The sequence below is a fragment of the Lactuca sativa genome, chromosome 2, assembly GCF_002870075.4.
Source record: "Lactuca sativa cultivar Salinas chromosome 2, Lsat_Salinas_v11, whole genome shotgun sequence".
Lineage (NCBI taxonomy): Eukaryota > Viridiplantae > Streptophyta > Magnoliopsida > Asterales > Asteraceae > Lactuca > Lactuca sativa.
In genome coordinates, this window is record NC_056624.2 from 111,007,778 (window position 1) to 111,023,265 (window position 15,488).

At 34.7% G+C, this 15,488-nt stretch overlaps 1 protein-coding gene across 1 annotated transcript; it reads right to left on the reverse strand.

The window, feature by feature from the left end:
• Positions 1 to 2,992: 2,992 nt before the first annotated feature.
• Positions 2,993 to 9,483, reverse strand: LOC111882059 (uncharacterized). The gene is made up of 6 exons (XM_023878428.1): positions 9,362 to 9,483; positions 8,886 to 9,078; positions 8,363 to 8,438; positions 3,876 to 4,649; positions 3,550 to 3,722; positions 2,993 to 3,463 (listed from the first exon to the last, which is right to left on the reverse strand). The coding sequence occupies exons 1-6, from the start codon at positions 9,481 to 9,483 to the stop codon at positions 2,993 to 2,995; spliced, it is 1,809 nt and encodes a 602-aa protein (XP_023734196.1).
• Positions 9,484 to 15,488: the final 6,005 nt, after the last annotated feature.

The following is a 15,488-nucleotide window of genomic DNA, read 5'->3' on the forward strand; positions in this document are numbered from 1 at the left end:
CTATGAAATACGTGTTATGTGTATAATATAAAGTTGTTTATATGTGTGGGTGTATAGTCCCTTTTATATACACGTGTATAATACAAGTATTGTTTGAATGTATTAAGTATATGTTTGGGTGAGTGTGTAGTTACTTTCTTCTAACACATAAATACGAAGTATTTGCTATGAAATATGTGCAATGTGTTTATATATTATTTTTCTATTTGAGATGGGCATGGAATTGAAGTTTTATATAGGTTTTAAATGAGTTAAACTGTATATGTATTTTATCTCTACACATATGTTAGGTAGAACATGGGTAGACGAAATAGTTGGTGTGTGATGAAGGATGAGTTTGAGGATGAGATGAAAGATAAACTTCGGTAGCTATGGATTTACTGTAAAGATAAGCCTCGGTAGCTATGGATTTAGTACTGTATATAGATGAACCTTGGTAGCTATGGATTTAGTACCATATAGACGAACGTTGGTAGCTATGGATTTAGTACTGTTAGATAGACAATGATAGCTATGGACTTAGTACCTTTTAGATAAACGTTGGTAGCTATGGAATTACTACCTACACTGGTAGCTATGGATCTAGTACCCGATGAATGAACCATAGCAGCTATGGAATTAGTGCTTTACGAAAGAACCTTGGCAGCTATTGTATTAGTGCCTAATAAAGAATCCCGGTAGCTATTGTCTTAGTGCCTAATACGGAGTGAACGAATAGATGACTCTTAGGGTAGGCCCTTAAGAGTAAGGAAGATAATGGGATGGGTAATCGGAATGATCTTTTGATGATTGAATATATATATATATATATATATATATATATATATATATAGATCAATATTATATATATATATATATATATATATATATATATATATATATATATAGATCAGTAGTTATAAATAACTGTTCTAAGGTCTATTTTATATTGTTTATGCTTTTGGTCTGTATCGGAACATGACATCCCGAGATTTTGTTATTTTATGAAAATGCATTTCTTTAAAGAAATGCTTTGATAAATTCTTATCATATTTTGTTTTGGGAACAAATTCTGAAACCGTTTTCTTTAAACGAATACTCTGATTTATAAAACAAAGCATAAACAAATCGGTCTTTTCTAGCCGTAAAATTGGGGATGTCACAGAGTTCGTGGCAGAATTTGTGGAAGAAGCTGTGGATTTTCACAACAATGGCATTCAAGAGGTTCCTATACAAGGTGAAGGTGAAAAATGGAAGATTGGTGATTGTGTGGATTATGTTGAAGTTGCTTTAAGTTGTTGTAAAACTTTTAAATGACAATTGGATGTAAGTTGTATGTTGTTGAATGAAAAATTGGTTTATGGATACCTACTCTTTGAGCAATGTACAATTGTAAGTGTATGATGTGAGCAAATGAAGGATGTTTTTCAATATAACATAATGACCAAAATGGATGTAACTTATACATCAACAAAACATACCAAAATCAGCCATAGTGTTAACAATGCAGCCATATTTGTATATTGTTTACAATAGAAAGTGCATATTAACAAATTTACCAAAAAGGGCTTCCTAACATATTTGCCCAAATAGTCCATATAACTGCTTAAATCCTAACCAATCTAATCCAAACTAAGAGGTTTTTCTGGAATCATTCCTATTCCTTTCTTGTCAACCACAATTTTCTTCAACATGTTTTCAGTGATCCTTTAAGAAGGTTTTCTTGTTCTAACCCTGACTTGAGTTCTAACCCTAACTTAAGTATCATCATCTCTGTCTTCATCATCCTCAGCTCCATCTCATCATTGTCCACATGTGATTCTTTAACTTAGTCTTCATAGTCACTCTCCTCCTTGTTTTCATCACTGTCCTCCTGTGTTTCTGGTACATGTTCGCTCACAAAAGGCACATCCTGGCATGGGAAAAAATACAAGTTAGCTATGTTATTGAAAAATAAAATTCACTCTCAATGTTATAAAATATAACTTTTCATCTTGTTTGGATTGGTGAAGCGAAGCATCAAATCCTTTAAGTTATGATTGGGTGATATTAAGACACAAAAGGATCTCTGCTTCACTGTATTTTGACTCTCTAAGGTAACTCAAATCATGCAGTATTTGATCCAAATCAGTCATATCAAGACTATCACCTTCATCATCAATCTTAACATCTGCTTCCTGTGTTTTTGGTACATGTTCACTGTCAATAGTAGGTGTTGTTTGGGTGACAAATTGACTCTCAACATTAGGTGTTGTTTGGGTGACAAATTGAGTCCCAATCCCAGGTTCTTTTTTCCCAGAACTTTCACCTTCTTCATAAACACTGGTAGACCCTCTTCCACCACTTCTACCCCTTTTCTACCACCTCTTCCACCTCTTCTACCACCTCTTCCACCACCTCTCCCACATCTTGTGCAATTGGTCAATTCTGGATTCAACCTTGGCCTTCCTATTTTTTTCTTAGGCTTTGGTGTTGGTTTGACTAAGGGATTCTTGCAAGACACTTTATTGTGCCCCATTTGTATACAATTCTGACATTGGATAGTTCTACCCTTAGAGGAGACTTGGGAGAACCTGCCTTGATGCTCAGAGACATGCCTTTTCCTTTTCATACAAGGCCTTCCTTGCATCATTCTTTCAACAGGTGGTAGTGGTTTGGTGTAAGGTGTTGGTTCCCACATATTACTGCCATTAATAGGAAGGATGTTAGACTCATAAGTAGCTAAGAACTTGTCCTTACCAAACCATGTGCTGATGAATCTAGCTGGATCCTGTTGTGTGTAAATTATGGTTGCTTGGGCATGGACACAGGGGATCCTAGACAACTCCCAAAGTTTGCATATAGTACATCCCCTCTAAGTTCACTCCATATGAGTGGAAGCCATTTCTCACTTCAAAAGCATTCAAACCACTAGGATGAACATACCAACTCCTTTAAACACATTAACAGTTTTAATTAGTATACATATTGAGTCTCAATACTAAACTCGTACATTGTCTTAATTTTATAATACCTAGTTGATATCAAAAGCAAACTCATCCATTTTCTTAATAGGTCCTGGACACACATTATTCACCCATTTACATGCTTCTTTCTTCAAGTTAAATAACATTTCCATCATATATAGTCTAATCTCCTCAAGCATGGCCAACAAAGGCTTCTTTCTAGCATCAAGTATGATGGCATTAAAACACTCTGCCATTCTATTTTCAACAGCCTCACATGCCATTCCACTTTTAAAAAATGTCATGCACCAAGATTTAGGCTCCCTTGCCATCAAATGATCATAAGCAGCAGGATTGACTTCTCTGATCTTCTCCATATTCAATTCGAAGTCTCCTTCAACAGTTGACTTGGCAACTGTCCAAAACATATTCTTAAACTCTATACCACTGAAGACCTTTCTGAAATTTGCATACACATGTCTTGCACATTGTCTGTGCTCCACATGTGGCAATACAACCTTTACATCTTCCAAAAGACCCTATCAATTACATTAAAAAATTTCATTACTAATTGCTTGATACATGTATAAATGAAATGAAAAAAAGAGATAATCCAAAACATTACCTTGTGTTGATCGGAAATAACACACAAATTCAAGCCTCCTTGTAATTCTAGGTCATCATGTAATAGTTCCAAGAACCATTGCCAGTTGGGCTTGTTATCAATTTCAACTACTACCCAAGCAATGGGATACACATGGTCATTTGCATCCCTCCCTATGGCAGTTAGCAGCTCACCTTTATATTATCCTTTTAAAAAACTCCCATCAAGACCTATAACTCTTTGACAACCTACTTTCCATCCTTCTTTGATAGCCTTAAAACATGTATACATTCTATGGAAAGTAGTAGTGTTATCACGGTTTACAGTGACATATATTTAAATTGTACTCCCTGGATTGGACCTCATCAGCTCATGTCCATAATCCCAAACGTTTGCATAATGATCACTCAACTTTCCATCTATTAAAGAAATTGCCCTACACTTTGCTCTATAAAATTTTGACCATGAAACCTTGCAATGGAACCTTCTTTGAATAATAGCTTGCATTTCCTTACATTTCACATTTGGTTTCCTAATCATCTCCTTCAGAAACTGCCTAGCTATCCATGTGGCATCCATAAGATTAGCACTACGGAAATTCCTAACACAGGTATGTTGCTCAACCATTTTTTTGATTTGGAATGATCTTTCAGTGCTCATCCATGAGGCCCTTACAACAAAGGGACATTGAAATTTCTCAGGGTCACTTGCACATACAGCCAAGAGCCTTACACTATCACATTTCTTGAACCTAATTGGATAACCCCTACTTAAAGAGTAATTTGTAAAACAAAGCTTTAGTTGGTGTGGTGATTCATACCTCTCTCCAAGAACTGGCTTCATATTGTTCCATTTCACCTTCAGATCGTGGGTTGAGTATTGAAATTGCAATTTATCTTCATCTTCACCCTCACTATCACTCTGTTTCTCCTGTGGTGCTTCATCTTCCGACATTCCTTCAAAATCATTTAGGTTTATCTCAGGTACGGTGCATTCGTCAAGCGCTTCGTCTGTGAGAGTATTTAGGAACTCATCTTTGCATCGACTTCTTTGTTTGTGTTTGAAAAACTCATCCAATTCCACGTCAATGGTATCGAAGTCATCTACTGTCTCCATTATCACTACAAAACAAAAATTAATCAAATATTATAAGGGAAACAAGATATTGGAGGACCACGTGGATTTTCTTACCTTTGATTCTTCTTAGGTAATGTTTTGCTTTGATGGAGGGCAAGAAAGGGTTTTTATAGAGGGGGAGTAGATAACAGGGAGTTTAGTGAAGGATGATAAGGACAAGCCAGCTGGGGTAACCGGCTATTATAAGGATTACCGGTTCCTAAGGCTAAACTGAATGTAATAGTTGGTAATCTGACCTTTTTCATAAGTGAAATTTAATTTAGGACTAAATCATAAACTGGGCTAAAATTTTAGGACTTTTTTGCAGATTTCCCCATTAAAGTATGTATTCAGCTTTACCATATCATGTCATCCTATCCCCATACACATACAAAAAAAACATATGTAGTCGTTCCAAAATAACTATATAATATATATATATATATATATATATATATATATATATATATATATATATATATATATATATATATATATATATATATATATATATTAAATGCTTAATTCACTAAGCCGATTAAATAAAAAGAAAACCCTTAAATAAAATATTTAGAAACACCAACACATCAATTACCAATTGTTGCCATCTTGCCGGATATATATATATATATATATATATATATATATATATATATATATATATATATATATATATATAACAGGAGAACAAAAAACCTGCCACAGTTAATGGCATACAAAAGTCTAGCATAAGCATAAGAAAACAAAGAAACTAAGAAACTAAGGCCCCGTTTGATAGTTGCTGACTGAGAAAGTGCTGACTGGGAAATGTCTGTCTGGGTAAAAATCCTGACCGAGTAAGAAATCATGTTGTTTGATTGTACATCTGACTGAATGTGTTGAGTGATGAAAAATGACCATTTTACCTTGTTTTTATATATAGTATGGATGAAGTTGTCGAATAATTATAAAAACATACATATTGTCATACAAAATGTAAATTACACAGAATTAAAAAATGTCCTACAAAATATAAATTAAACATAAATAATTTAATATCCAAATAAAAACATAATGAAATTTAAAATAACATAATAATTTAATGTAAAGTAAGTGAAAGTAATTGATTTGCAATCTCATCAAGCAAAACACACATATATTCAACGGCTTCTGGACCCCATTTTATGCCTTGTATGTTTTATCTATCAATTCCCCCACCTTGGACGTCAGGAGTAACCATAGTTTCCTCCTCAAAATTTGTAAACAAGTCATTTTCTATATTGTATTTCTATATAAAATTATGGACCGCGACACAAGCAATGACTATGTCTCTTTGCACTGTAAAAGGATAAGGAGCCATTTGTTTTAAGATTGGGAATCTCGCCTTCAATACACCATAAGCACGCTCAATAACATTTCTAAGTTGTGCATGAGCATAATTGAACCTTTCTTCTCTAGTTAAAGGTCTGCCTCTTCGAAAATCGGCTAACCAATACCTAGTATTGCGGTATGGAGCCATAAACCCACAAGTGTTTGTATATGCGGCATCATAAAGGTAATATTTATCTGCAAATGATAGTGACACATATTGTAGCACCTAGTTTCTGGGATGTAAGTTAAACTAAGTATTTTTGCATTTTTAGCTGGAACTCAGCGAGTTGTAGGCCCGACTCGCCGAGTAGGGCCGGGATATCAAGCACGTTTAAGTTGGCGACTCGACGAGTCCATATTCTGGACTCGGCGAGTCCGCCAGTCTGGAAGAAACCCTAATTTCAAAGGGTTGCACCCTATTTAAACATCGTTTTGTGCCTCATAACGGCCCCCATTGCGTCCATAACACCCCCTCTCGAAGCCCTAACCCTTCTTTTAGTAATTTGAGTGCTTTTGGTGCAATTCCTTGAAGTTTTGGAGAGAAGAAGAAGGTAGATCAAGAGGAGAGGAAGGAGATCCAAAATCTTTGTGCCATTTCAGAGCTTCTAGAGGTATTAGACTCGAAACCCTCTCTTTTCCTTCATTATTATCTCATTAAGAGCTTATGATAGTCATTTTAAGGCCTCTTCTAGTCTTGATCTTTGAGTAATGAGCTTATAGTGCTAAGGGACTTTAGATCTAGGCATGATTGGGCTCTAGGAGCTCGGATCTACTGCCTTTATGGAGCCATATTGCATGAAAGCCCTAGATCTACTCTTTTAGTGAATTTTGAGCCCTAAAACCTTCATTGGTGTTTATTTACACATAAAGTCGGAAACTTTACGTGTTAATCATGCCCTGAGAACCCAGATCCATGATCGGAATGCACTAGATTCAAGCAGAATCGAGTATATAGTAATTGCATGCATGCAACTTGGCGAGTCGTTCTTCGGACTCGACGAGTCGAGTCGCGAGTCCCCGATTTTTCCCCTTTTGAGTTATGCCGAGTGGGATCAGTGAGCTATAAGTGGACTCAGTGAATCGGAAGCCAGACTCAATAATAGAGGGACTCGGCGAGTCAATTCCCTGACTCGGCGAGTCCAAGGCAATCTTCTTGCCTCAAGAACAGACTCAACGAGTTGTTAATACAACTCGGCGAGTCACATACCAAAGTGTTCATCGGATGAAGATGAACTCGACGAGTCGGAGGAAGGACAATTGGATATCAGTTTAGAAAGAGAACTCGTCGAGTCTATGACTAACTCGACGAGTAGGGACGGGAGTGAGGATAATCGACTGGATAGGGACTCGACGAGTTGGCGAGCCAGGTCAACTGGAAGTTGATTTTGACTTTGACCTGACTTGATCAGGGGTAAAATGGTCATTTTACCCAAAGAGCAGATATCAGACTTTGACTGTGTGTTTTGTGGGAATTATAGTTGGAGGATTTCCGGAGCAGCAGCAACAGCAGCCAGACAGTTCCCACACGGATCAACAGCTACTTTGAGGTGAGTTACCTTCCAGTAGCGGTGGGTCTAAGGCCATAATGTCGGCCCTCCAGTAGGATACGTATGATAGATGATTGTCTCTGTGATACCATCTAGGTTTACTACTACCTGATATGTTATATGCTAGCATGATATGTATATGTGATAGAAGTAGAGTTCGGTTGTTAGGACCGAAGGGTAGTTCAGACACCCCAAATATGTCTGATAATCAGTTATGTTATGATATGTGATAGTAGTAGTAGTAGGGGGTGAAATAGTCCTCGAGGTTCGGTCGTTAGGACCGAAGGGTAGTCAGCACCCCAAAATGGGTTGACATGGGTAGTCAGCACCCCAAAATGGCTTGACACGGGTAGGACAGCACCCCATAATGACCGCATGGGTAGGTCGGCACCCCATAATGGTCGTACCGGGTAAGTAGGGCACCCCAGAATTGCCTGGCAGTATGTATGTTATGTGATTGTATGGTATGTGGTGCGATGGGGGAACTCACTAAGCTTCGTGCTTATAGTTTACAGTTTTGGTTTCAGGTACCTCTTCTTCGAAGGGGAAGGAGCTGGCGCGGTAGCGGCACTTCACATACATGCTTTGTATTCTACACTATGAGATCTTTCTGGGGATTTGTACTCTGACATTATTACGTTTTATAAAATGATTTCCAGACACGTGACATCTTTAATGAAATGATATGATCGATGAATGTTTTATTACTAATGTTTTGCAAAGTATATGTTTTAAAAATGAAATTTTTGGCCCGTATTTTGGGGTGTTACACATATTATATAAAGAATATAGATAATAAAACTTCTATAAAGATTAGAAACCTGGTGGAGGAGATGGAAATCCAGAAGTTGAATTGAATGCAACTTCTTTCAAAACTCTTGAATCATGTGTTATACCCTCCCATCCATCATAAACAAATGTGAATATCATATCAAAATCACAAATTCCTATTACATTTTGAAAACATTCTCATTTTCCTCTTCCTCTATAACGTGTTTGTTGATCAATGGGTACAACCGCATGTACAAGAGTTCCATCTAATGCACCTATTGCTCCGGAAAAAATATTTTCTTAATCGTCTATGTCGTTCCGAGTTATGTCTTGTTGGATTAGGAGTTGTTGGTACTATAACTTCTTTTGCAAAACACATCATTTTTTTAGGACCTCATGAAAACATTGATGAATCATTTTTGTGGAGTGGTGAAATCTTCCCTTAACCGCACGAAAACGTTCATTATGTCCTATAACATGTAAGAATATAGCTATCTTCTCTTCAATGCGTATTGTCCTACTAGCTTGCAACCAATTGTTTTAGGTAAAATGGTTGCATTATAAAGAAAATGCCTCTTGTGTAAGACGCATCATATCGAAACATTGTGTAGGGTCTCCGTACATCAAATCTTGCGTATACGCATACCCACTTGAATCGTTATCTCTAATACTATGAATTCTTATTAGCATGGGCCGGTTTGACCTCAACCAATAAACCACAAGTAAAAGCAAAGGTACAACTCCACCATCAGAAACCATACTTGACCTGTTACAAACAATTAGGTAACATGTTAAAGTAACAAAAGTCATATAACAAAAAATTAGTAAATAACAAAAGTCATCTTCAATATCCAAATATCATCCAAAGTAACAAAAGTCACATAACAAAAAAACTAGTACACATCATCTAAAGTAACATCCAAAAAAGTCATCAAACATAGGATCCAAAAGTCATGCAACAAAAAACTCGTAAACATCATCAAAGGTAACCATACTTCCTACCCGCACCCATCACCCACGACTCACAACTAGTATGCGAAAGTCGTAACCAAACTTTTCTAACATCGGCACTTTCACCAAATAACAAAAGAACGCTCTTGTGTCTTTCATCTTCTTCTCCCCATTCCATTTTTTTTAATTTCTCCATACACACATCAACATCCTTATCCATTTCACTTTTTTTAATTCTTTTATTTTTTTCCACTAGCGACCTTGCAAGCTTGACAATCTCCTCTTCAACTTCTAATGCCCTTACATCTCTTTTTTTCCACCAACTCTTTTGTTTCCACCAACTTCGGTATTTTTTGAACGCCCCAAAGATTATTCACTTGCACCTACGTGTTGTGTTGAGGTTTCCATTGGAAGATCATCATCAAAATCATGGGCACTAAACTCTTCTACAATACGAGGAAGTGTAGAAGATGGCCCCCGACTTTGAAAGTCGGTTGAGGTCGACCCTTCAAATAGTTGGGTGCAAAGACCAGGAAATAGTACGGGTTTAGTTCTCAATGACAACACGAACTTGTTCAACTGTTTACAATTTTTATAAATATTAGTATTTTTTATAAAAATAATCATAATAGTATTTGTTATAAAAATATTACCTTCCCCTCTTCCTTCTATTGTTCATCGGTCAGGTTAAATTTATTTTTTATAGGGTCATATATATTGTCAGTTTTGTTTTTCAGTTTCACCCAAACAACATACTTTGATTTGTAGTAGTCAAAGTGGTTTCTTATTTGCTTCTGATCAACCTCTTTACCGTGTTCGTATATAATTTTTCACGTACTATCTTCCATGAACTAGCCTTAAGCTCGGAACCCTCGCGACCATTAGTGGTTAGTTTATGGATACACGCATCAAAAAAAGTTTTGTCCTCACTTTCGTTCCAAACCAACATCCTAAAACATTAATATTCAAAGTATTTTATCATAAGTTTTATCAAGATCAAGAACAATTTTAACATTAAAATAATTTTCTACCAATGAATCAACATCATCCTAAATAATAATAGAACAATTAAGGTCAACATAGCTTATACACAAAAAAAAATCCAGCTTTCATAGCGTATAAACAAAAAAAACATTCACAGCGTTGCCAACATAGCGTATAAACAAAAAAAAAAGATTCCAAATTTCATAGCTTATAAACAAAAAAAGATTTCAGATTTTATAGCTTATAAAAAAATCAAAGCATTGCCAACATAGCTTATACACAAAAAAATATTTCAAATTTTGTTCCAAACCAACATTGCCATCATAACTTTCATATTCCATAGCTTATAAACAAAATAAATTCTAATTTTTGATTTCATAGCTTATACACAACCAAGTTTCAAATTTCATAAATTTGAGCAAAGAATGATTCTAATTTTATAGTATTTAAACAAATAGTTTCAAATTTCATAACATTATATCAAGATGAATTTCTGATTTCATAACCAATTTAAGATTTCATAACATTAGACCAAGAACAATTTTTGATTTCAAAACCAATTTTTGATTTCTAATTTCACAAAAAGAGCCACAACTCAAATCAAGTACATATGATCTAAAGTTTACATTGTTTCATGATAAAAAAAACTTCTTTAGGTATTCATAAACTCAAAACATAAAACATTATGCAGATGAAATACATAAAAACAACAGAGGTATAGCATTGGTATAAACTATATCGCAACAAATCCCAAGGATCAAACTAATTTTTGACAGGAAAACAATTTTCTGTTTATAGGAAAAAAGCAAGGATCGAACCTGTTTTGCCGTGTTTCTCGTCGGAGCTGGAACGGAGGGAAGTCTCTGGCCGGTACTCGGACTGGGAGGGACGGCGACGATGGATGCGATGGCGGCAAATTTCTTTTCCGCCTCTTTATTAGGTCATGATGGGAAGAAAGAAACAAGAGGCATGAAGGTAATTTTTTGAGTCAGCAACGTCTCAAGGTCTGACCGAGAATCTATTGAGCCAGTTGTTTCTGATTGAGAAAGCTACTTATCAAACGCGTTTTGTCTGACAGAGTCAGCCCAAATCGCTGACTCGGTCCCAGTCAGACATAAACAAATGGGCCCTAAGACATAACTTGGAATTTTCAGTAAGACAAACGACATTGAGACCATGATGCCCAATTCAGCCTATCAAATTTTCCCCTGTTTTTCACCTAGAGATAAGCCACTGATTTGATTATATCAATGACCTTATCCGGTGGCAGTCAGTTTTTCTTGAATACCTTTTCATTCCGTGCTTTCCAAAAACTCTATATTGTTCCATAAAAGAGATAAATAAAGAAAATAGCAAAGCACTTTCATTAATTTGAGTGCTACGTTATCCTATTATTTCTATTAACCTATTTTCTCTTACTGAGACACTTTACTTTGAACAATCTACCTAATCATAACACTATACTTCCATTTTTTTTCCTTCTCGGAAAAATCTACTCAACTATAGCAATGAAATTGCTTTGTATTTTTTTTTGACATTGCTATAATTGTGTAGAATTTATAATGTATAACGTTGTAAAAGGAAGAAATATTAAATACAGACAATCCTATGTTTGATACATGAGAAGTCTCAATCCTAGACGATCTTGTTTGCAAAAACATTAATGAAACCATTATGAAGCCTTGAAACATGCATCTCTCACAAATATTAGACATTATTATCTATATCATTTATATATAGGCAGTGTTATCTGTTCAAGTGTATGATTGGAAGTGGAAGTGAAGATGAGATGAAGGCACTCAATTTGTGTCTCCAACAATTTCCAAGGAGTATGCCTCTTCAAATAAAAGTAGATGACAAAGAGGCGCAAAGTGCTCACACAGTTCATAAGAAAATAAAAAGTTTTTGGACCTAATTAGCTAAAGGACTAATCATACATTTCAATATCAAAGTAGGCAGTTTTTCTCAAAATTTTTAACAGGAAAAAGTTTCAAATTTTTAAGGTTTTTTATTTGTCATTGATTTCTACAATATAATCCATAAGAACAACGATTCATTAATTTTTATATCCAAACTCATATATTTTAAGGATGTAGGAGTAATTACAAGGTTCAAGCATTAATTTGAACTCAAAAAATACATTAAGGTTCAATAGGCATCATAAACATCAAATTTAAAGGTATGTGATGAAGGAAGAGCTTACTCTTCATATTCCATCAGAGACAGGCATGGACAATGTATCCTGCGAACGATGACGGTGAGTAGTCTAGCAACGGTGTGGGCAGCGGCGAATACACTCGAATTAGCCAATCCAGTATTGGCCCATGATAATTGGGTAGCCCATAGTTCCATGATAGCCCATACAGTAGAAACAAAGAAAGTTCTACATGTGTCATTAGTTTTCTAGTTTTCTTTGTTATTTCTAGAATATGTGCCATTATTTCCTATTTATTCATAGTGCGTTTGGGGTTTTCTATAAATAGTTTGTTCTTCACTCCATTTTAAAAATCAATATCAACATCTAAACATACTTCTCTCAATATTATCTATATATAAATGCTCCATGCCTCCTCAAACTATTATTTTACGGCATACTTGATCCTTGGATAGATTTTCGAATTTTGCACAAGTTGAAATTTTATATCCATAACAGTTGGTAGAAGAGTATGGTTCAAGTTTGAACTTTGAAGAAAAAAGTAGCACAATGGCATGAGAAGACAAGGTGCAAAAAGAATAAATACTTGGAAAATATCAATCACCATCAAAATAACATATACAATGATCCAAGTCAAAGAGAAACTCACCACATCATATCGGTGAAGCAGTGAAAAGCTCACATCTCCTAACTTGAGTTTTTAGTCGATGGACTCAAGGTACACATGCACTGCTAGAAAATCTGTTAATACCTACGGCGAAATTTGTAGGTATTTTGTATGTATAAGGCGATACTGATGGAATTGTGACGGAAAAAGGATTGTAGCATAAAAGCTCATGGGTAAATTATACTGATGATTTGCGACAGAATAGCTATAGATTACCGATGGGGCCCACTTTGACTGACATTGACTTTATCACCTACGGATACCGACATATTTTCTGTAGGTATTCTGTCACTAAATGTCTTTTAAAAAAACCGTAAAAAAAAGTCGGTTAATTATGACCAAAATGAAGTAAAATTTTATTACATTAAAAAAATGTCAAATACATTACTAAGTGTTTAACACATTACAAAAAGCATCATTAAAAAAATAAACATTACAATAAGTAACACCATCTATACATTTAAAGTGTCAAATACATTACCAAGTGTTTAAAACATAAAAACTAAGAATCATATGGTGGATTACCGGGTGGTTAATGAATTCTCACATAAAAGCCGTGAATTGTTTTTCAAGCTGTGTTTGTATTTGTTGCATTTCTACTTGTAATACCTTTGAACTTGTGCCTGCAACTCCCACACCTAGAAAAATGGTAAGACAAACATATATAGTTAGTAAATGTAGTCTATTTTTAAACCACAATAACAACGTATTATAGTTTTAGGCAATAATAGCAATGTATGTTTCTTTTAATCCTTTATAGGAACAAAAAAATCAAAACACATTGCCTATGTTGGTAAAAAAGGGAAAGTATGTTGTTGTTTCCTATAGTTTAAAGAATAAAACGTACACATTTTGAAAATATATTGGTTTAAAAATAATATCATAAAAAGAGTACCTTAATGGAAACCATAAATATGATGCTATAATAAAAACATAATCTACAATTTTATTTCATGCATTTAACCCTAAAAACAACTTTCCAAGTTTCAAGAAAACTATGTTGCTATATTTATCATTTCTTACCCAAGTAAGGCACCCCAAGTTGTAGCACTTAAGGTTTTCTGCTTTGTGTTATATACATGAGCTTAAAACACAAAAAATGGAATTAATAATGAAATAAAAAGATATTTAGTTTTTATATTTTTATACTTTTAATTTATTTATTTGTGATAAAGAATCTTTTCCATGATTCCATGAGAGAAATCCATTTGCAAAAACCACAAACAATCACATTATAGCTTCCACAAAGAAATTTGTCAAAGAACTTATTTGTAAAAGCTCATCAATCACTTCATATATTTTTCATGAAACTTCAATTAATCTTGTTTATTTGTTACCACAAATGGTATAAATCCAGCTGTAATTCCAATAGGAAAGTAAATAAACAATTCTAAATATATATCATTAATCACATAGGTTACAAAAATGATAGAATAAAAGATAATCAACTAAACATTTTTTATTTCTCACATTTGTCATAACAAACCCAATCTTCATTGACTTACAGGTGCTATTATAAGGACATTATTTCCACCTAAACCACCATCTATTGGCAATACTGGCTCCATGTGTTCCTCTTTTTCTATATCAAACAAGCCTCTAAGAACATATTGATCAACCTTACTCAAATGAACCATGAAGAGCTATCACGCTACTAAACAACAATAATATGATTTCAGAAAGAAAAAAAAAGTCATTCCTGAAAAGGAAAAAAACTTCATACCATTCCAAAATATGATTTCAGAAAAAAGAAAAAAGCAGTTATCGAGTTTTAGAGCAAAATCTAATTTTAAAATCTAAAGAGTTGCACGCTACTAACCGACAACAATAATCATTTGATTTTAGAAGCAAAACATTCCAAAAAAAAACATCTCCATCTCTTATTATCGAGTTTTAGGGAAAAAAAAAGGTAGAAAATCTCACCTGGATCCGAAAATAGATGATTTTACAGAAGGTAGGCGCTACAAGTGGCGATGGAAGAGGCGTTGTTGTTGGAGTGGTTGTCAGCGGCGTGTTAGGGTGCAAAGTCATGCTTGGATGTAATGTGTTTAGGCTTTCCTCTTTGTATGTGTAAATGGGTTGAGTCTTTTCCTATAAATAGGAAGTGAGTGACTCCCATTATGTAAGGATGTAAGAGTCCATTTTGGAGTGTTAGACTAGAGAGAGAAATTGTATACAAACCCATTTGTATAATCTTTCTAGATCTAATAAGAGCTTACAAAGATTTATTTACTCCATGTGTTCTTAAATTTGTATGATGATTCACTAGATCTTTCTAATTCCGCACATGCCATCAGAATCATCACATCTACAATTGGTATCAGAGCGGGTGTTCTTGATTTCATCAAGAATTGATCCTTGATGGCTATTTTGATTTGGTGATTCTTCATGTTCTTATGGATCTTCGTGATTAGAGTGT